Genomic DNA, 23,051 nt, shown 5'->3' on the forward strand with positions numbered 1-23,051 from the left:
ACATCAGGATAGATGCTCTAAGACTGTAGTGGAGCACATGCCCCACTCACCAGCAGTGCTGTAAACCTGACAAATCTCCCACATGAGGGTTACCTGCCCCATCTCACTTTGCACTTCAAAGATGGCACGTCTGCCTTTTGTTTTCTCTTTCCTCCTGGCCTCGCTTTACATGCTTAATTGTACTGAGAGCTTTGATTGTGGGTGGGAAGAGAGTGAGTGCCGTGTTGAGGAGAAGAGGAATTGAGCATTGACGCTAATTAGATGGAGAGCAAGTGAAAAAAAAAGTATGCTTCTCAACACTGCAGGCAGTATTGTCAAAGTGAATTGTTGGCAGTGAGGTTGGGGTCAGAAAGTTGAAGGCACAAACACCAGGTGAGTTGTAAGCTGTGTGATGAATGCACCTGGTGGGAATAACGCCTCAGGGGTGATTTGATACACAGTGCAAAGAGCATACAAAGGGTGAGAGGTCCATGTCTGCTCGCCCTGGGGCAGAAGGATGTTGTTTAAGCATGAGCAAGTGTTGCCGATCCTCAGGGTGCAAGCCTTAAGGCAGCAGAGCATGACGTAGAATTTGTTAAAACAGGTGTGTGCCTGACCTTGAAAAGACGTCTGATGGGAAACATTAGCCCAAAAAATTAAGTGGAAATTTAAGACCTTCTTGTACCTGAGTTATGATTGTCGATGTGATGCGAACCAAAACCAGCACAGGAAGCTGTGTAACAATAGCAGGCCTAAACCACTTTTAAACTCCCATTTAAAAGTGTCATCAACCACTCTAATGGGCAACCATGCAGAGATGTCAAACAGTTTTAGTCGTGAGCACCCATTTTCCCCCATACAACACTGTCTGCATGCGTCAGGCTGCGCTGCTTTCTTATGCTGCTTATGATTGTGTTGCTTCAGCCTTTAAAATAATATGAAATGCCTCTGGCGTGCAGGGCCAGTCTTGACAGAAAACAGAAATCTCTTCAATACCAGTGAGGGCCCTTTTTCTTCCACTTTCTTCAAAGGCAGAGACACAGCGAGGGCTGTCCGCAATGCCGGGTTGGTTAACAGTAGGGATGAGAAAGAAATGGAAGTGAGAGTGTGGGAAGAGAAGGAGAGATCAACAAGATGGCCAGTGGTGACAGAAACATAAGTTGTGTGGGACAGGAACAGAAAGAGAGAGAGAGAGAAAGAGAAAGAGAGAGAAAAGTGGGGCTGGTAATGACGCAAAAAGAGATTGGACACAAACAGACATTGGAGGTTCTGGGAGATGGAGCGAAATAGCAGGCGTTGAAATAAGAGGGAGCAAGAGACAAATGAGACACACAAGACACAAGATGAGAAGAGAGAGTAGGAAATATTGTCACTGATGGAGTAAAAAGAGATTAGAAGAAGAGAGATTTGAAGATAATGTGTGGCAGGGAGAAAGATGGATGCCAGAAATAAGAGGGGGATGGAGTATAAAAGCCAGCGATGGAGAGTGAAGACATCTTTGGCAGATAACAGTTGGTGCCCTACTTACATCTGACATTTGAGGAAAATAGAGAGGTTCCCGTCAACAGTGTACAATGCAAATGGAACTTTGTTAAGTATCATGAGATTTCAAGGATATAATCGATATTTTTAGAATGACAATGTGTCAAATGACAATGTGAAAACAATGTGAAAGGGGTCTCTGGTAGTGATGAACGTACAGCGAATTATCACCCAAATATCGAATATCAATTATTACAGGTTTAAGCTTTATATTAATTCTGGCATCATATTTTTGCATTCATAACCTAGATAACTTAGTTACCTATTAACCTATTCACATACAGCCTTACATCCAAACAGATCACTGTCTATATCACTGTCTAATACTTCAAACAGTCAGAAAACTACAATACCTCATCACAATTGCTACTTTGTGGCTGAGAAAGTCGTAAAACAACGACGTTACACTCTTTTAGGAGTCGTCCTGAATGTCAGTGTAGGAAGCTCGGGCCCACATGAAATATATTTACATAACATATTTATGGGCTTATTTTGGATGCCCATAAATATCTCAAGTCCTACTCTGAGGTAGAAGTGGTTTTAGTCCTATGATCACTTTCAGTGCGATTCCTAGGAGTGATTCTCAGACACTGGATAAATGCAGGCCCTGATATGTTTATGAACAGCAATATAAAGTGACAAGAATATACTGTATGGGCTGCACCTTCCCTTTAACAATCATAGTTTCATGACTCATTTACATGACAAAAGTATTTAAATATTCCACAAATATTTCATACTATGTTTTATGCTTTCTCCCACTTTATATTGTTCAAGTGTTTTGGTGATTTGTGGTTATTTTCTGCTTACAATAACAGATAAAAGCAACAGCGTACAGTCAATGAGCTACTTTTTAAGTCTAAAGTTTCAAAGTTTAGGAGCCACAACCTCAAAGGAGTCAGTCTACTGTAATTTTAAGCCTAGAGTGGGGAACTACCAAGAAGCCTTGATCAGAAGACATCAGTAATCACCCAGATCTTAAATTGTCAAGCATTCCGCTTGAAAGCAATCCAGAGATGTCTTGCTTAGCCAAGAGAAAAGAGTTTTACAATGGGAGGATGAAATGTGTGAATGATCATCTCCATCTCATCATCTCAAGTTTGGCAATGTTCCTCAGCTGTACAAACATGGGAACGATTCAAAAAGGAGGAGTCAATGTCTGGTCAAAAGTGGCCCCTACATTTCCAGAACAAACAGATGATGAACACATCTATACATATACATGAGAACAAAGACCATGGCAGGTGGGTGGCTAAAAATAAAGGGACAAGCTACAATTGAAGAGAAATGGCCTGAGATGAGCAGGCACTTGACGCAGAACTAAGCGCATACTGTATGTAATGTAAATAAGTCTTGAACATTGTCACTCCAACCCTGTCCTTTTAGCTCCCCTGCTGCATCACTGCGCACACAATCAGCGCACAGTTAGCCGCCTGGATCCTGCAGGCTCAGACAGCCCGGTGCCCCTCCAGCACCGGGGCACTGACTCTCTTCAGGATTGCATTCCAGCCAAATAGCAGCTGACTTCACTGATTAGATCCTGCTTTCTATTTGAAGTGATGCTCATCGGTCATACAGATTGCTGTACTGATTGTTTAGAAAACTGCATAGTCTTGATCGTGGGTGTTTGTTGAAGATTACCATGAAGCAATCTTTCATTTTACAATTTCATTTGGTGGCGAAGTTTAGTGGACGGGAGATGGGGGCGTTAAGCCACACATCTCAGCAAATGGCCAAGTAATCAGTAAGTCACTGGTATTGATCAACTACCCTATCAGCCTCCTGCAGAAACATTATGGCCATTTTACACGATGATGCCGTTCACAACACTGTGAGCAATGAACAAAATTTGAAGTTGCTGAAGTGATTGTAATTGAACAATCTGACGCCATCACTTTGCTGTGGCTGAGGAAGTGTGGATTTGTGCAGCCAGAAGTGCCTGCAAATCAGTCTTGTCAGTATGGTAACTGTCAGTTAGGCCCACCAACTTCAAAAAGTTGCTCTGCAGGTGTTATTGCAGAACAGCAGTGAAGTTTGTATGAGCCTGATTACTGCAACCTCTTTTCAGATAAGCTCAGTTGGTGAGGCAAAGGTCTTCTTTGCCAGAAATCTCATATCCTAATCCTTGGCAATTCCATTTGAACATGTGATATACTGTATATTTCTCAGTATTTCACTGAATGTGTTTCTTCCCAACTGCGTTTACCTTGGCCATTTACACACCGTACACTAATTGCACATGCTACTGTGTTCTGCAATCACTGCACTATTCAGCTATTGACATTGTATGCATCATCTGTGCCCATGCTGCTTCTGTGGAACAATACTTCATTTTCTGAGTTTTGTCTGTAATGCAATGTGTCGTCATATGACCAGGTTTAAGGCTGGTGATATACTATATTTTTCTTATTGTCAACAAATCTCATGAAAAAAAAAAACCCCAACAATGTGATAGTCTGTCTATCAATACTTTCCGACTTCCCTAACCTGTCTGTGGCACTCAGCCAAGTTTCTGCTGAAGATGTAAATCTTAGAAACAGGTCACAGATATATGGTCCCATCGCCGAAGAACAGTTACCATTGGTTTCTTTTAACTGTGAAGACAATCTTTCTCTAACCATGACCATCCAGTTTTAGTTATCTAAACTTCCAAAGTACTGCCGGTGTGCCGTTGTCCTGCATGGTGTTAGATGACAACATCAATGCAGGACCTCAATAATAGACACATACAGTATTGTAGCATATATACACAGCGTAAACAACCTTTGCATAAATCCATATTGAGTGCAGCCAAAGGACATGGTTGTGGTTATTTTTGAGTTGGAAATAATGTTGCAAATTCTGTGCAAATTGGAACCATGGCTTCCAAGTAAGATCAAGAAGGTGTGTTACAGATCTGCCTTAAGACCTCTTGGATCAATCAGGCATGTAGTTAGACACCCTTGATAAGACAACTGATCACATAGTTGCTGACAAGAGTTCTCTTTATGGTAATAGTGGAGCAGCCAAGCCCCTATTAGTGTCCATCAGCTGCTGCGCTAAATGCCAGACTGACAGTGTAACTGTCTGGAAATACCACAGGCTTGGATGCCAAAGGGAGAGGAGAGATCTATGCCCTGCTAGTTGCATCTCCTCTGCCAGTCTGTGTCTGAAGCCAAGCTGAGCTGCTGCCCCAAGCCAGAGGTGTAATAGCATCTGCAATCAAGAATAGAGTATCATTCCAAAAAAGGCAGGCAGGAGAGCCAGAAAAAATTTGATGGAAAATCAACCAAGTTGCCTTTTCGCTCAGTGAAATCATGTAGTCCCTCCAAACTAAATTAATTCCTTTTTGTGTGCAGTACAGAGGCCGTGCTTTTAATGACCATCTATGGTACTCAATCTACAGCTATTTCATGATGGCCCTTAGTAGAGGTCTTCACGGGACCAACATTTTGGACCCGATCCAAAACAGACCCGTGGAAAACCTCTGTCTCGGTTCCTCAAAGCCGAGTGGATCCGCGAAGACTTCTGGCTTAGTCACTGTAGTGGATTTATCTTAATTGTATTACAGACAAATTGTGGTGGGCATGTTATGTTACATCAGCTGTCAAAACAGAGGTAAAGAGGTAACGATTTAAATTCCAGTTGAAGGTTCACTTACGTGTTTCTCTCTGAAATCAACAGAGAAAATAAAAACATTTTTGTGCTTAAGTTGAAATTAAAAAGCTGTGAGATGCAACTCGCATCCGTGAATATGTGGGAAACTGAAGTAGCGAGTATCAAATTCACACTTGAACAGATCTCTGACGTCAGGGACCTGTATTTTTCTTCAACAGGCTTTGAAAACCACTCCTGCTTTGATTCTTCCCGGGCTCGAGTAATTCAAAAAAATTTAACATCTTTCTCCATTTGCCAGAAATGACTCAGCAGACGAATTGTTCTGCATGGCTGGACAACACAGCAATAGAAAAAAAGTGGCCCATCAATCAAACGCAGCACTAAAACCTCTGGGGAAAATAATACTTTGCATTTCCTGATATGTATAAACAGCTTTATTGTTCTCAGCATTTGCACAGCCAGAATACTTTAGCCCTGGCTGTTTTGCATCAGGACACGGAGGTTAAAGAACGTTCATAGAATAGGAATCACAATGATCACTATAGCAAAGATTCAGTAAGACAGTGGCGGGCTTGTCGACTTTTTCCACGCGATCTGACCTTCACCCTCTAGTACACTCTCGGCTTTGTGGATGTGTTGAACTGCTATTGCTAGTTGTAACCCAGCAGTGTCCATGTCAGTGGAAGTAGGCTTGGTTACCATGGCAATCACATTCTCTCTTTCCCCCAAACAGAAAATGGACCGACAGCAGCAAAGATGCAGAGAGGGAGAGAGGGATGAGTAGCTCTCAGAGGAGCACATTAAAACAGAGAGCAACACAGATGGATTTAGGCCTCCAGGGTTAGGCTTGGCTCACTGCTAGTGTATAAAGAAATATATAGCCTCCTGTAAAGACACAATATATTGCAAAAAAAGGCCAGTGCCTTGTTTATGAGCCATGTTGATGAACTCTCGCTCTGGGCCGTGCTTCTCCTCCCCTGTCCTATATAGTAGACACACGTCATATTCATTATGCATATTTACACATCCATTTTAACTAATGATGTTTAAACAGAAGAACTTTGTTGTTTGTTGTTGTGTGTCATGAGTCTGTTTCATAATTACAATCATAGAATTTAAGGAGATTTCATAGACTCAATAAACATGCCAATCATACATTAAAGCAAAACCGCCGTTGTTCTATTCTACATCTTTTACATCTTTTGCCATCCTTAGCTCAGCAGCTCTCTAAACAGCACAAATGCAATTATCTATGAATTATATATTATTGTGCAGCATGCAGTAAGTATTGAGTTCATTTCAGTCAACAGCTTCTTAACTCTTTCATCTAAACTGTACTGAGTTGCAAGCTGCAGCCACTCAGTCACACTAAGTGCAGCAGTGGCTGGCCCTGACAAGGAAAAGGGGGGAATCAATATACTCCCCCAGTATAACCGTCATTGCGCCAGTCGAACTGTAATCATTGTTCGTTCTGGCATATCATGTGGAACGTGTTTGTGTCTATAATTGGGCCGGCTCGTGTTACAGTGCTTGATGACAAAACTGATAGTTTTTTTGATTTCTGCTCACTTCTACCCCTGCTGTTTTATTTCTCATATTTGCTTCTTTCTGTGATCTATTAACACAAGAGCTAGCTCACTAAAAACCCTGTCCTCTCCAGCACAGTAGCAGACTGTGTTCTAACTTGGCTTCACTCAGAGGGTATTGTGAATTTGTGTGCTGTTTTTTTTTGTTTTTTTTTTACGTCCTATATCTCTAGGACCAAACTGTCTGGAAGGATGTAGGCAGCTTTTGACTGGTCTTATTCTTCAACAATGTTCCAATTCGACATATATGCCACATTCATTAGTTAAGGGAATCCATGGTGAGTTTCTTAGTCTGCAAGCTGTGAGAGACTTTGCTGGGTGCAGCCACAAGTAATTAAAGGAAGCGCCTGTTTGGCAGGATAGCTAATTAAATTTGCTTTTGCTGTGTGTGCGAGTGTGTGTGTGTGTATGTGTGTGTGTGTGTGTGTGCGTGCGTGCGTGTGTGTGTGTGTGAGGGTGCTTTGAGCCCCATGGATGCACAAATGGGCGGGTGAGCATTTTGAAGTGAATGCGTTTGTGTGTGTGTGTGTGTGTGTGTGTGTGTGTGTGTGTGTGTGTATATGTATGTATGTATTTTATTTAGTTTTAAATTGAAAGCTGGCTCCCTGAATCTGCACGATCAATGATGTGTTTGAGTTTGTATTTGTTTGTACGTCTTTGTTGGACAGTCCAGTCGTTACATAATCCAGTCGCTGCATCACCCAGCGAACATCACCGCAACCAATCTATGTGCGCAAACACAAGCACAGACATATGACCTCTCGACCACTCCGCCGCTCTGTGAAGCGCCGAAGGTGCAACACAGTAAACAGTGTTTATTTACTCCTTTACTCATGTGTTCAGGTGAAAGAAATTGACTGAGTGTAAAGCACGTGTGAGGAAAAAGAGGGTGATTTATTGTATTGTGTGAGTGTTAATCTGTCTGGTCATGCATGCCACAAACCCCCCATGCCTCTCTCAGCGTGCCACCCCACGTGTATTTATGTTGCAGAGAATTTGGCACCCGCAGCGTGATCTGATGGCTGCCTTCTGATACTAAACAGAGGACTTGTTGAGCATGACTTGACTGAGCACTTGATTTCATTCTGTGATGGAGGATAGCTTTAAATTACCGCAGTCTCCTCAGCACATGTCATTCTCAGCACCAGCAAGTGCCTGCAAGGAGTCTGTAGGTATCAGCAGTCCCCCCCCCCCCCCGGAATGCTGTTGGTGGTCTTTCTTCAAACTGCGAGCTGTGCAACGAAAGCATAGACAGCCTTACAAGCAGGAGTGCCAGAAACCCACCATTTTTCCCTAAATGCCAGGCTAATATCAAGTGAGACTGCGTGATGTGGAACCAGCCTCACAGCCGCATAAAACAGAAATGAACTCTTTGTGCACAGGTTTCAAGCACAACTGACACGATAGTGATGAGGCTTGTCACTGACAATGAAAACACCTTTTCATAATAGAGATTAGTAAGCTGACTAATTAAAACAATGACATCATCTTGTTCAGAGGTCATGCTGCTTTGTCATTTCTTTTGTTTTGCAGTTGAAGTGAAAAGTCAAAGTGAACACAACTACCGCCATCACCCCCTCCAGTCAGTGTTTTGTTCTCACCTCATTTTGTCTTTGTTTGAATTTCAGCAGTTAAAGTTGTACATTGATTTTTACAAAGCTTTGCTAAAAGGTTACTTGTGGTAAGTAATTAATACAAATTTGCTCATTATTGACCATGTAGTGTCACTATCGGCTAAAATGCTTGGTTAGCATCCATATCTGATGGCCTGTTTCGCGTCATTATGTGTTCATGTACTGATGTGAACAAGACTGCAATGGGGCATGAAGGAAAATGTAAACCTTTGGTGAAAATCCAGCAAGCCAAACTGGCATATCTTTGCAGTTTCACTGCACTGGTAGAGCTACGGACTCTACTGAATGCCAGCTAGTTACTCCTTTAATATCTACAAATTAAATATTGCTGTGATATCACAACAACAAAAAAATAACTCTTAAGATGTGTCACAGAAGGACTGTTCTTGGATTTATCGGTGTTTGTTTGCTCACTCCCACTCTCCTGGCACCAGTTTTTTTAACCAATTTAGGAGGATTGAGGCACAAGATGTAGTGGATTCTTGTCACGTTTTCAGCTGTTTTACTGTGAAATTTTGCAGTTGCAGTCCACTGTCACAAGCTAGGCTTCTGCTCTGTTTATGTTTTCCTTCCCCTGCTTTACCTTTCTCAGTCTACATACGGAACAATAAGCGCTCATGACTTGTAAGCGCCTTTTCCCTTACCCATCTGCAGTCTGATGCCAGGACGTGACACTGTGTGTGTGTTATCTTGGATACTGAGGCCAGTTGGTGACCGGGCCTGCAGAATAAAGAATGTGGAGCTGCTGACCACCACTGGCCCACCATGTACCAGCATGTAACAACTGCAACCTCTTGTGGTTTCGCCAGCGTCTGTGTTTGTGGTTTTTGGTTCTCAGTAGCAACAATGAGGCTTGTTCAGAACAACAGACTAGTGAGAATGTCCACGGTAAAGCAAATGTTGCTTCCTTAAAGTGTAGCTGGTTGGCGCAGAAACAAGAACAAAGCAGGGAAAGCACCCCATGCGTTCTTTTATAGACCAGCATGCCTACAATATTGAGCATGTTTCTGTCAATAACCTTGACTTTATAATGACTTCAGCCTCTAACACTGAAAACATGACATAACTGCACAGATGTGTGAAAGAATCGTCACTTCTCCATAGTTCGTTCTCTACAAAGCATTAGAATAAAGCAAGCTATAGAAGAATGGGCTGTGACCAAATAAGCACTGAATAATGGTTTATTCTGTTTTCAAATACAGCAAATGAGACAACGGGAAGGTCACAGTATATTTCTTATTATTTGAAGTATATCGTAGAAAAGGTTTCAGTCGTAGTCATCTCGACACTGTTTTCAGAATCAAGACGTTTCGGCTCCCATCCGGAAGTCATTCTCAATTGGAGATTGAGACGTCTTGATTCTGAAAACAGTGTCCAGATGACTACGACTGAAACCTTTTCTACGATAGAACACTCCTGGACGAATGAGGGACTACACCGTCTCATTTGAAGTATAATTATACATTAGAATTTCGTGCCTCTTTTTCTTCTTTTATTCTGATCTCATCACATTGCACATCTCCTCCCAAGCACACAGGTAATAGACACACATTCTATCATTTGAACAGAGTCCATACAGACTGCTACACACAGCAAATGCAAGCTCACAGATACTCTACCTGGTTTGCCCGGTGTGTGGTTCTTGGCTGCGGCACCAGCATTGTGCTTCCAGGCCTCTTCCTGAGAGCCGCCATGGGATTTCTCCCTGCAAGCGGGCCAGGCAGGAGGTGTTGGCAGGGGAAGGAAGTGTTGACTTTCCCCAGTGGATTGTGATCCATCAACTCCCTTTACATAGCTGAGAGGCTGCCGGCTGGCTGGCCCTCAGTCTATAGCCAGTCCCCTGTCAGCCATCCTAGACCATAACACATACTCATAAACCAACACCGAGGAACAAAACTGCCTTCAGATGGAACTGTGGCGCTCTCACACACTTGTGCACATGCAAACACAAACACATTAATTCTAATCTGGGTAAATTAATTAAACATGCACACAAAATGCAGACTGCACACTTTTTCACATTAGCCCATATACGCATGCACATTAGAGACTTTTGTCTGTTTCTCCAGGAACAGAAAGAGAAAAGTGGAAAGCGGAGTAAGAATGACAAGGGTGGAGGAAAAAATGGCCTTAATGGAGTTATTACAACCATCTCCCTCTAATGTTCCATAATCAGATAATATCCTAACCTTAAAGAATTTACTCCAGGAGATACTATCAGCATTTGCTTGGGGAGTAATCAACAAACTATCTTATCTACCTTCCCACAGACTTCATGATCGCTAGTTTCACTGGGTGGATATCTGTTGCCGAGAGGGATTTTTTTTTTTTTTATGAACACTCGGGTGCTTTTTCCGCTCAGAGGATCTACTAATTTATGTATTCATTCCTTTTTGTCTCGACTACAAAGGCTGTACGTGTCCCAGTTCTTTATATATTTCCCTCAGCTGTTGGATCTTGAGCCTTCTTGCCAGGCAAGACCGTGTAACTTGCACAAACTGATCCCGCCTATACCCTCAACATGCCTCAGAAGTGTTTTCTTTTTTTTCTTCTTCTTTTGTCAGTGTCCAGTCAGTATGTGAGCCTTTTAGTACACTCCTAATTAATTTTTTTTTTTTTTTGGCCACACTATTTGAACACACTTTCAGACTTTGTTCTGAGTCATTTCTGCACAAGTGAGAGGTTATTCAAGCGCTTTGATGACCTTCCTGCTGAAATGAAATGTTTACTGGTTGACTTTCCATCAAAGCACATAATGCAGTTTGGAAGTACTGCAGTGCTTCCAAACTGCGTACTGAATTTCTCTGACATGGACAAGAGTACAGCAGACCCAAAAAGTAACAATAATTTTGTTGGACTTTTGACTGAAAAGGTAGCGTGTGACAGCTCTAAAATACCAACTTCGCACTTTCAAAACAATGCAGTAATATGACAGAGAAATCTCTCTGTTACCAATATTTGTGAATTGAGGTTATCCATATTCAATGCTGGTGCTTAGCCATGATTAGCTTGCCAAATAAATCCTCCTGTTCAGAGCATGTTGGCGCGAATTGGTGTTGGTCTGGACTTTGATTATTGAGTCCATTATAAGCTCGGGGAGATATGTAGGAATGTTTGAAGTTGATGAGTTTTTATGCTTTGTAAGTTCAGCTGTAAATGATGTTGGTTGAGATGACAAGCTCCAATTAGCTCCATGTTAAAAAGCAAAAACATATTCCAATCAAATTTACTCTTCTTTAGCTTCTTCATTTAGACACTTTTACTTTTATGTAAGGGTAGATTATTAGTAGTAATTGTTGTCCTAATAGCTATTGATGGTTTTATTTGTGTAATCAGAGATAATAGACTATTGACACTGAGTGCTTAGTGTTAATAGCTAGATATAAAGATATACTTCAACTGAAGTCTAACTAAAAAAGTTTTTGTAAAGCCAGTTAAACACTACTGCTGCAACAAATGGACAGTGTTAGATTTCATTCTCTGTTCCCCTTACTTCAACATCAACTCTTATCAAGTTTCAAAGACAAATTTCAAGCTATATAAATACAGCTTTTCTTACACTAGTCTGATAACATGGCTCAAGATTATTTCAGTGTTTATGAGACACAAGATGCATTGTTAAAAATTAGGCCAAATACAGCTGATAGCATGGAAGCCAGATGAGTGGGCTTGTTACAGGGATGGTTGTTGGTACTGCTCAGTGTGCAACCGCATAAATGAATGTGTGAAAGTTGTGCTGCAGTCCTTGTCCCTGCTACTTGGTTCAGAGTTACCGGGGAACCTGTACTGTGGTCTTTACACACATCCAGCCGTTTTGTTTTTCAAGTGCAAGCAAGGAGCTTCAGTGGCTTCCCACCTGCGAAGACTGCCAATTGAGCTGGTTTAAATGCTCAACTAAGCCGCTGCCGGAAATTCAATCCAGGTCTCTGCGGTGGCGAGTGAGTGTTTTGCCTTTTGGCAGAATTTATAACTTCATGTCACAAGCTTTGCTGTTGCAATTGTACTGTATTAAAAATGTAGGTCTGCAAGAATAAAATCTGAAAATATCGTGCCTATTGGTGATGCAGAAAATGAAAATAGGTATTCGCAGGTAACTGCATGCTTGGGTGCCTAATAAAATTGTTAGTAAAAAACACACAGGAACGTGTTTTGTATGAAAAGATGTTTGTCAAGGCAGAAAAAATCTCTGTGCAAACTGTTTATGGATTTGGATGGAACTGACAGTTGTAGCTTATGACCGGTAAATACATATGCAAGGAAAGACTTCTCATGGAAGATAATGGAGAAAGGAAAAAACTGAAATTACACAATCATCCACTTACAATTATCCACTTAGAGCTCCTAAATTGCTCTTTACATCAGTGCAACCGCTGATGCTGTGCTAACACCAATCAACTGACAATGCTGCAAAATCTTCATTTATGTTTACCTCTCATGTGCACCTGTTGCAGATGAACACAGCTCAGCAGTGGCTGACAGCCCAGTGGAAGGGCCATGGCATCATTCACTCATTTGGGAGAGACCTGTTGGCAGTGTTTGTATCAGCTCCATCTATAAACAAGGCCACTTAATCAGTCAGCTGGGCGCAGACGCTTTGTCCCTCAGGCTGAAGTCACCACTAACCCTCTTTAAATCACTACGAAGGCGCTCTGTTGACTTGCTTGTTTACTTTGCTTGGCACTGGCAACGTTACACAGTATTAACAGTCTTCTGTCCCTGTGTCCATCCTCCTCTCCAGCTCTCTGGTCTGCGTTGCATGAATGAAAAACACAACTCTGCGTCTCATCGCGCATGGTTCCACTGTATTGTTACACAGTAAACCAGCCACCGAGGTGGCAAAGATTCTACTACCCACACGATTGTTGATTTAACGTTGCTAACTTGAATTAGGGCCAAAATAATCTTCCATCACTATTGGGGGGGGGAAATTACTTTGTCAAAGTTTTGTCTGTTCTAGCATTTGGTTTCACCTTCTCTGTGGATGTGTTATTTTGCTCTCTGCAGTTTCCATGTAAGGATTAGACTCATATGTGCCTGTGTGGTTGACAGACAGTAGCTACCACTCTCCAGACTGTGCATGATTATTTTACTGTCAGAGCCATTTAAACGTCCCGTATCTGTAAGTAAATATTAAATCAATGGCACTATCATTTAACTAGCAATTATCAATATACAGTAGACATTTTGCAAAAATGAAAATGACCTATTACTACATACAGCACCTTAAATAGGATGACCAATAGACTGTCGGGAAAAAATGTACTGCTGGTTAGTTTGAATTAACCCTATTAAAATAAACAATATAATCTATAAGGCCTTTGTAGTGGAAATCACTTTGGCAGCACAAACATGTCTAAGAATGATTGGGGGTTGAATCACTTCCTAACAATGGGATCTTTAAACACAGAGAAGTGAAATTAACAGTGTATTTGTTATTTGGCCCACAGATTAATTCTTAAATCCTTTGAAAGACAAAATGACTGCATTCTAAATGTAACTTTCATTTAAAGGATAAACGCTTTTGATGTGTTGTTTTGTTTTTCAGTATATTTCAAGGGGAGTGATTTATGAATTGTATACTGGCTTGTCGAAAGCTGCTCGAGGCATCATCAACAGAAGAATTGATACGACTGCTGTGAAACCAATTTTGGTGGTTGGGGGTAGCAACATTGTTATCTAATGAAGTAGTATTTAACTGCATCAGAGATCTGCATCTTTGATGGCAAGAGTCAAATAATTTATATTTCTAACAGAAATATCTCAGTCATCATTTGTACAATGCAATAGACTGAGATTACAGATCAAGATGAATCAGCATATGACACCTGTCACCTGCATCGAATTATTACTTTTGTATTTGCTCATGCACTTTTATTGAGGATTTTATTCAACAAATGGTAAACCTCAACAACTTAAATTGCTGAACACTTATTCAAGATTTCATTGTTGTTCCAGCAAGGATTACAGCAATAGATATATACTTTTTTCTTTTTTCAAAACAAAAGCCTTTTGAAATGTTCCAAACTCAAACTCTTCTAAAGATTTCCTATTTTCTATGCCAGTGTTTTGTTTCAAACTGATGTTTAAGCTTTATCTTTGAATCCCCGCAAGCAGAATCATTAATGCAAAGTCATTTCCTACATAATGCCAAGACAAAAGGCAATTTTATAACTGCTTATACAATTTTTTATCTGAATTGATGAGCCATTTCATTGGCTGTCAAAATTACTTTCAGACTCCTGTGTCTTTAAAGAGGAGTTCCATTTCACAATTGCATGTCTGTTATCTCACACCAGGTTGACAAGTTTGTTTCCTGCTACAAAATATTAATCTCATTGGATTTTAATTACTATTGCAATAAAAAACCAGTACATCTGGTTGCCTTTACATGTTTGCTTGACAGGTGTGTATTAGAGATACAACTACCATACATGCTACAGTAACAGCTACATTTTTTAAGCAGCAATTGCTCATGAAAGTAACTAATGGGATTATGAGAACATAGAAGCACAGGAACTGTGGAGGTAGCTGGAATATTTGATTTATTTTACCCAGGAAAAGTAGCAGAGGAGAGCGGCATGTGTGACATGTGAAGTGGTGGAGGTTTGTGTTGCAGTTTTATCGCATCTATTGCATTGTGCCATTTAACCACATACTGACTTCTTGGACTTTAATAAGGGGAATTTACTGCAGACATAGCCATTCAGACATCTCAATAAATACTAGTGGCTAAAATACAGTAAGTACAAACTGGGCATTATAGTGGAATACAGACATGACAAAACACCAAACCTAAAAGGTTCTGTATACGAGATTCTGAACATTATTACAGCAGCAAACAACTATTTGCAATGTAAAGATATAGTGGAGGAATGGCGTCCTGAGCAGAGAATGACGTCACACTCTGGTGCTCTAGTGCGACATTTAGTGGAGGCGAATGTCACATACAGTACCTCGTGCTTTTGTCCCTCACACCACTATCAGGCTGCTGTTTGCTCCCTAGCTTATTTTTGGCCGGTTCCATTGTTGGCTGAGCAACAAATTTACTTCCAAACACTGATTTAAAGAGAGGTTGTTTTGGAATAATCAATAGAGTAGATATTTTGTTCTTCGGAGTGCTGACATTTTATTTTTATGCATGGTTTTTGTAGGTCGGGGTGGTGGACTTGTGCCCTCATTATACACTTGCTCCTGAGTCACACACAGCAACAACTTACATTTTTGTTTAGCGAGCCCTCCACCCTCCTGCTCTGTGGTAATGTTGCTGCTGTTGGCATCAAGGTCTTCCTGTCAGTGCTCAGCGTGGCCACAACAACATCAGATTTTCCAGCTGTTCAGTCGCTGACAACAAAAACCAGAAGTAAATCGATCAAACTGGTGGTCCCGACATGGCGGAGTGCCTTGGAATTTAAAAAAAAACACACCAGCAAAAATGAGCATGGTTGGCACAGTTGGCAGAGTTCCTGGGTATAACTACTGCACAACAAACAAACGCTGCAGCCTAATAACTTAAGTAATACATCATGCTGAAAGGCTGTGGAAATTCCCATATAAATCACCTTATTGTCTCAAATCAAAGATGATGAACACCATTACTTCAATTTGATTAAGGGTGAGCTTGAAAGAGTGAACAGAAGTCTCATATAGAAAATATTCTATTACAAGTGTTTGCACTTGTAAAGGCAAAATCATTGTAATTTTCATGAAGACAATGCCAGTTCATTTTGTAATGACAGATGTAAAATTAGAAAATCAACCCTTGGGACAGATCAGCAGCCATGGGACTTGTCTTTGTTTCAAGTTCTGAAGACAAAACAATTTTTATTTATGTCTCCAGTGGTTACCAAAGCTTTGCTCTGGCTTCTAGTCAGGCATCACTGCACAATTAAATATGTCTGAAGTCTGAAATACACATTTAATTGACCACATTATAGATGTGCAAGACTGGACACTATATTCCCAGATGGTTTGAATAGGTCTTTGGATTGTTATATATTGTCTTCTTTTTCCTTTGAGTTAGTGAGAAAGATTTTTTTTTGAAGAAGAAGAAAGGGTGTAAATTAAGGCTAATCATCTGTCTTCACATTAAATGTTGTGTCATGCCAAAAGGACAATGAGGCCATATCCAAATGTACATGCAATATTTAATGAAACAATACTCAATTTTGTTGTTATTCATTTAGTGTATCTGCACGCTATTCAAAGGCGGTGGAGATCGTAACCCGTACACCCTCTCCCTCTCTACCTGCATTGCAATAAATTCTCACAGTTAAGTATTCCATTTTTAAAACAAAGCACAATACAAAATAAAAAGCTGTGAAATCACTCATATGAATCAAAGATGAAGCAAAAAAATTTCGTTTAGTACCCCCAACTCCAGATGTTGGAGTTGCTTCTTCACTGACGAGCAGCTGAGAGTGTTGTGTGCATAGTTGTGTGTAAGCTGAGCTTGTGGTGCAAAGATGCGGTGTTCTCACGGCAGGGTGGGGCATTTTTTGGTGCTACTACTTGAGCCCGACCGATTTTAGAGGGGAAACATCAACCAATTTACCGATACGGCGGCCGATATATTGAATTTTTGAGCTGGAATGAAAATAAACCTTTTCTATGTGGATTGTGCACAGATTTTGCACCGAAATGACTATCTACTAGGTACTCAGACTGCTTTCTTAAACAAATCACTTTATAATAGATTATTTAGGTTAAATATTCTTTAACATGTTGAATAATTTAACATATACATCGTCAGCCAATTCTAGAAATGAACACTGAGAAAATAAAGAACATATGAAATTAAATAAATAGCTAAATAAACATCAGTACTGTATGTTCAGTATCAGTCAATTGTTGAAGTAGCAGAAAATGTCACGGAAATACTCAAGTAAAGTACAAGTGCTTCTAAATTGTACTAAAGTGCTTGCCTCTGTGGTGACAGTGCATTCTGCTAGATAAACTTTGTAGTGACACCATTACATTAAAAGAGGTCTTTCTTTCTGCCTAATATACTGAAAAGAAAACAGTTTTATATTGGCTCATATCGGATAACATACCCGCCTGCGATAGGCCAATATCGGCCGATAATATCGGCTGACCGGTAAATCGGTCGGGCTCTAGCAGCTACTATATAAGGCAATTGACATCCCAGCAATTCTAGCTTTTTTATATCAATTTTAAAGGCTTTACCTCGCGGCTACCCATGTCAACAAAAGTTTCAGGTATTGATTTTACTTCGATCATCTGTGGGGAAAGTGTCTGCACCATTAAGTAAGTATGTGGTAGGCTCCTGCAACTACATGGCCACTGGCTTTGAAAATAACTAGGGTCAAAGTGGTTTGCCACCCTGACATATTCTTTGCTTCTTGTTGACTCAGGGAGGAGTTTTTTTTATGATCACTGAATTTGGATTTAACAAAAATTGTTACATCCTGACAATGGTTTTGTGCCCAAATGACTGGATTGGTTTCACTAAACCATAATCTTGATAGCACTGCTTCTGTTACTTCTTCTTTCCCAGCGTTGTACCCAAGGTCTTTGAAAGGAATAAGTAGTGTTCAGTTGTATGTATTATATACACTCTACATTTTACATAAATACATACATTTTCCGCTTGCTATCCTTAATATGCTGACGGATTATCATATCATATTAACCACAATCCTCCCCTAAGAATGCAGTACATTTACTGAGAGTCCAACATTTACATGCTGGATGTGTAAATAAGCAACTGTTTGTTTGTTCTCCTTATATCAAATTAACAGATGATGATATGTCAATGTTGTGTTTACAACTTGTTTCCGCTGCCCCCAAATGGCCAAAAAAAAAAAAAAAAGTTATTGCAGGTTTAAAATTGAAATTGATGTGGCAAAAAAAAAATCATTTTAAAGAAGAAACCAATAACAATTCACTATCTCAAGAAAGCTGTTTATCAGCATCCTGAACATACTTTTACACCATCGCTCCACAGTGGAAGCTGTCACTATGTGAATGGGATGTAAATTAAAATGTGAAGCAGTCAAACTGTTGGGACCCGAAAAAGCTTGTGCTGGCCCTGGGTAAATGCATTATGCTATAAGAGGATTTGGCAGAGAACACAATTTGAATGGTTTGTTTTCCTCCTTCTCTCAGGCCTTTAGCTGCAGTTTTATTATCTGTGGGAATTCTGCTCTCACCAACAGTTGGCCTGATTTGGTATGTTATGTCAACAAGAGCCTCAGTTGATTGAATCTGTAACCGCACAGCGAGAGAGAGAAAAGCGTTTACCAGCTTGATTCACTGATATGGAATACAACTACCACTTTGGATTGAAATGCGTCTGCTTTTTGGGCCTTTTCTCCTTCCTTAGAGGGAAATAATCAAGTGCCATTTCATAAACACTGTTGATTATTCGAAGTCTTAACTTCACAGATAAATGAGAAATTGCCTCCAAAAAATTCCATTAACTGCAGCAAAACAGGTCAACTGGAGCACAAGCGCTGGTGTGGGTTTAAAAAAAAAAAAAGGTTAGTGGCTATTGAACATTTCTTCCAGCAGGAGCTGGTAGCTCACCTGGTAAAGTGCGCACCTGAGTCCTTATCACAGCGGCTAGGGTTCGATTCCAGTCCACATCCATGCTGCATGTCGTCCTCTCTTCCCCCCCCCTTTCCTGTCTCTCTTCAGCTGTTTCTGTCAAAAGAAGTTCCTACCAGCAACAGTTGTGTTATTTTTTTTTTAATTAGCTTCTCTTCCATTAATAGTTATTAAGGAAAGATGTAATTTTCATCGAGTTTTAAGTCCTGGTGTCTAAAATGATACAGAATAGATTATTGGATGGGCCAACTTCCAGTGGATCCCCACAGGTTGTCATTAAAGGCAACACTCAAGGAAACTAATCTAAGACAGGTGTCATCCACAGCGTAATTTTCCATCTCTTGTATTGTGGTGATTTAAAAAAACAAAAAATCATGCAGAGCTGGTTTCAGTGCAAGCTGTTGAGTGATCATCTCTGTCAATGATCATGTTGCACTATGCAGACTGGGGCAGCCGAACCAGGTCTTGCGATGCAGTAAATGAGGGAATCAAGCTCTGTTGGGCAGCAGTATTCACAGGTGAAGCTGAGGCAAAAATCTATTGATGGAATTACAGTCTTTTCAGTTTTCCGTTATAATTTGTACCCTGCCGATAATTGCTACCAAGCAGGTATTTCTTCATCTTATTTGGACTGGGAAACAAAAGTTAATAGGTTTCTGCCTTCAGGCCCAAAGCCCTTCAAGGCTGAGTCTTTAAACCTTTATATCAAATCGCTGCTGGGTGTGTAGACAATGTGTGCAGTCCACATAGCCGGCAAAGTTGTTGTAAGCACTCGGACTCTCCTTGCCAAATTGCCTGGACCCTCTGCGTAAGGAGCATGCAAATGTGGAAGGGAGAGCAAATGAGGCTTAACTGGAGCACTCCAATTTGAAGGCCTTCAAATTCACCACTTTTTCAGCAACCTCAGGGGAAAAGGGAAAGCAAGGAGGGGGTCAAAATTTTAGAAAAGGGTGTAAGTGCAGACACAGACTAAGGTCCTCCGTCCTCCGTGTCTATAATGACATCATCTGTTAACTTTGAGTTCAAATTAATGTCAAATTCCATTGTCTTTATTTTCATCCTTGCAGCTATTTTAACACTTTAGAACTGCAAGAGAGTTAAGAAAACAATAATGTCGCTCAACTAAATCAAATTTCACTTTATAAATGCAAACAGGCTGCTGCACATGTAATTAGTTGTATTAGACAGTACATAGATAGATAGATAGATATTCAAGACTGAATAAGAGACCCAGATTCAATATATTATATTATATAGTTTGTACAGCCTTATTTTCCCATCCTTCCTCTGTCTGATAGGTACCAACATGCAAATTGCATTCACAACTAATGGCAAAAGGCTGTTTGAGTGCAGTGGTTGACATACACAAGGAGACACGTGTGTCCCAGTTAGAGAAGTACACTTTAATACAATCTGACTCTTGGGAAGCTGGTAGTACCATTATCCAGAGGCAAGAGTGCAGCCTAAAAATGCAACGGAACAAACTAAAAAAAGGAAAGAAAGAAAAACATCAACACCGTGTTACAAAATATTTCCAGATTTATTTCTACAACTGTTACTGCAGCAGCGAGCGCAACTCATGAGCCTAACTACTGACAGAAAATAAACAGCGACAAACGGGCAAGCTCACCTTGAATGGTTCCAGAGAGCAATACAGAAAAATCACTTATTCTGCAAGATTTTTTGCTTCGCATTTTTGCCTTCCCCTCATCAACACTACTTTTCCTAACTGAGCATATTAAAAATGGATTTTCCTCCTTTCAAGTTGAGACTTTGTGCTTCCCCACCACACGCACACACACACACACACACACACACACACAACTTACAGCTTCTGATGAACTTCCTCCTTGAATGAGTGCAATAGGTTTGAAAGTGAAATGGGACTTCATATCAAAGCTAGAATAAAACTGTGCTTTGATTTTTCACCCCCTCAGTTTTTTTTTTTTTGTGCAAGGGATGTCATTGACTGGTCTTTTTCAAAGGAGCTTTATTTCATGCATTTTCATCAAGTGCTGCTCTCAGCCATTGCCTCAAAACTATTTGAACTCAGAGCCCATCACTCATCTGGATTCTGCACATACTGTAACAGCACATCATGTTCAAGAGATAATAATAATTTCTGATAATTTTTAGCATTCTTGCTACTGCTGATCTGCGTTTAGCTTTAACCCAGAGTCCTTCTGTGTTTCTTACTAGTACACTCTGTTTGTGGCACTGTTCTGTTGTTCTACAGTTCTTTGTTTTTCTCTCTCCCTCAGGTCAGTTCCTCTGGGTGAACAGTTCAGCCTTTGGCGGCCCCTGGGTGCTGAGTCCTTGGCTGTGGGGGGGTCAGGGTCCATGTAGCCTGGACATGGCTGTGTTCCTCCACCCCAAGCAAAGTGGGCAATACACCATATGGCTCATAGAGCGGGACAAACCGCCGCTTGCCCTCTTCTCCACTGACACCCTGCCACGCATCACAGGGTAAGCATTTGTTTCATACACTTATAGTGCACCAGAAGACTGAATGCGAACTTGCACCGGCAAAAAAGAGATTGATTTGAGTAAAGAAAATAAGCACCCACGCCTGATGGTCATGACTATCCACCTGTAACTTCTCCCTTAACACGTTCTGCTGACTTTGTTCATGGGATTTGATAGCATCACGCTCAGGTCCACTGAGTCGGAACCATGTATACGAGCCAGCGAAGAGCTTCGTTGTGAATACTCTGTAAATATGTTCCGTTAGAGGCAGAGATAGAAAACATTCAGCAGAATCAAAGGATGGCACCCTCACTGAAAGCCTGTTTATGTGGAGATGGTCTAAGACGGAGAGAGAGCTGGCTGGGTAGGGAATGAAAGATAGGTTGTTTAAAACACGTTTGCCTTTACAGCAGCTGGGCACCAATCAGCAATTATTACATTCATGTAACCTTCCTGTGTGACTAATCCTTAATTAACACCTGCTCTGTGCTCTTCTTATTGTGGCTTCTTCTTTGGAGGCTTTGCAGCGATCTGTGTCTCACACTGAGAGCAACAGGGTGTCAGAGGCCAGGACAATACTCAGCTCAAAAGATTCTCCTCTAAATACTGTGTGGTCGCATCCATGTGTGGCCAGTCTTTATTAGCATGGCCATACATTGGTTTTTATGTGTAGGAAGTCAGAATATGGAGCAACTCTCAGCGCGTTGCTACGGACATGCTTCATGCTGCTTGTGTGTGTAATCTCTTAGGGGCATTGGATTGATGTGAATGTCATGCCTTATGCATCTCCCCTTTCTCTGTTGCTGTCTCCATGTGGGAGTGAATGCGCGTTAACGTGTGTGCGCGTTTACGCAAACTCTCACGCCGGTGCGTCTCTTAAGAAGCATAGCAGGGACGCGCTCGTTACATGTGTGACGGATTAGACTGTGCGTTTTTTGTGTGCTCTCATTTGTAGTCAGAGTCTGCCATCCACCCACACCATCTCTGCCGTTTGGAGACTCGCTTAGCCAAACTCCCCACATTTCTACTCCGACGGGAGGACGCTCATATCATAAAAAGAGGGCGCAAAAACAAAGGCAAGAGCCTCCCGCAGACATTGGAAGAGTCAGTCATCTTACTAATTGCCATACTCTTGCCTCTGAATTTCAATCCTGTGTTTTTACATGTTTGCCAATTCAGTAGTCAGAGCATTTAGCTCAGGGTTAGCCAAAAGGGAAACAAAACATCCGCGTACTCAGTGGTCATTTAACAAGGTCCTCCTTACTTGAAGGTGGAAAAAAAAAAGTATCAGGCTTCATTTCAGTCATTTTTAGTCAAATGTATGTGTATTAAAATGGGTTCAAAGGTTGAAGCAGAGACAGCAGCCATGTCCAAATAAATCAAATAGAATCCATATCACAAGTATGTTCCCACTGGAGTAAAAAATAACTACTGTCTTTGGAAGCTGCCCACACAATCGTGTCACTCATTCTCTCTGTTGATTCTTCTTAACAGTGAAGTTATTCAAGGAATTCCAAATGAATTAAGGATGCCCCAGTAATTACTGTTGCTCCTAAAACTTGAACAAATTAGTTTTTGTTTCTTTACTACCTTTTTTAATCAAGAGGCCTCTGATTAACTCTAAAACGAGTGCGCCACCGCCTTCACCTTACCAAACCTGTGCTGGATACTGGTGAATATA

The 23,051-nt window shown here is 40.9% G+C and overlaps 1 protein-coding gene across 4 annotated transcripts in view; it reads left to right on the forward strand.

The window, feature by feature from the left end:
• Positions 1 to 23,051, forward strand: part of alk (ALK receptor tyrosine kinase) — a 301,315-nt gene that overhangs the window by 161,889 nt on the left and 116,375 nt on the right. For all 4 annotated transcript variants that reach the window (XM_044165960.1, XM_044165961.1, XM_044165962.1 and 1 more), the window contains one exon: positions 21,166 to 21,370. In XM_044165960.1, the coding sequence (XP_044021895.1) occupies positions 21,166 to 21,370 (205 nt within the window). The remainder of the gene's footprint in view (positions 1 to 21,165; positions 21,371 to 23,051) is intronic.

The sequence above is a fragment of the Siniperca chuatsi genome, linkage group LG15, assembly GCF_020085105.1.
Source record: "Siniperca chuatsi isolate FFG_IHB_CAS linkage group LG15, ASM2008510v1, whole genome shotgun sequence".
NCBI classification, from domain to species: Eukaryota; Metazoa; Chordata; class Actinopteri; order Centrarchiformes; family Sinipercidae; genus Siniperca; species Siniperca chuatsi.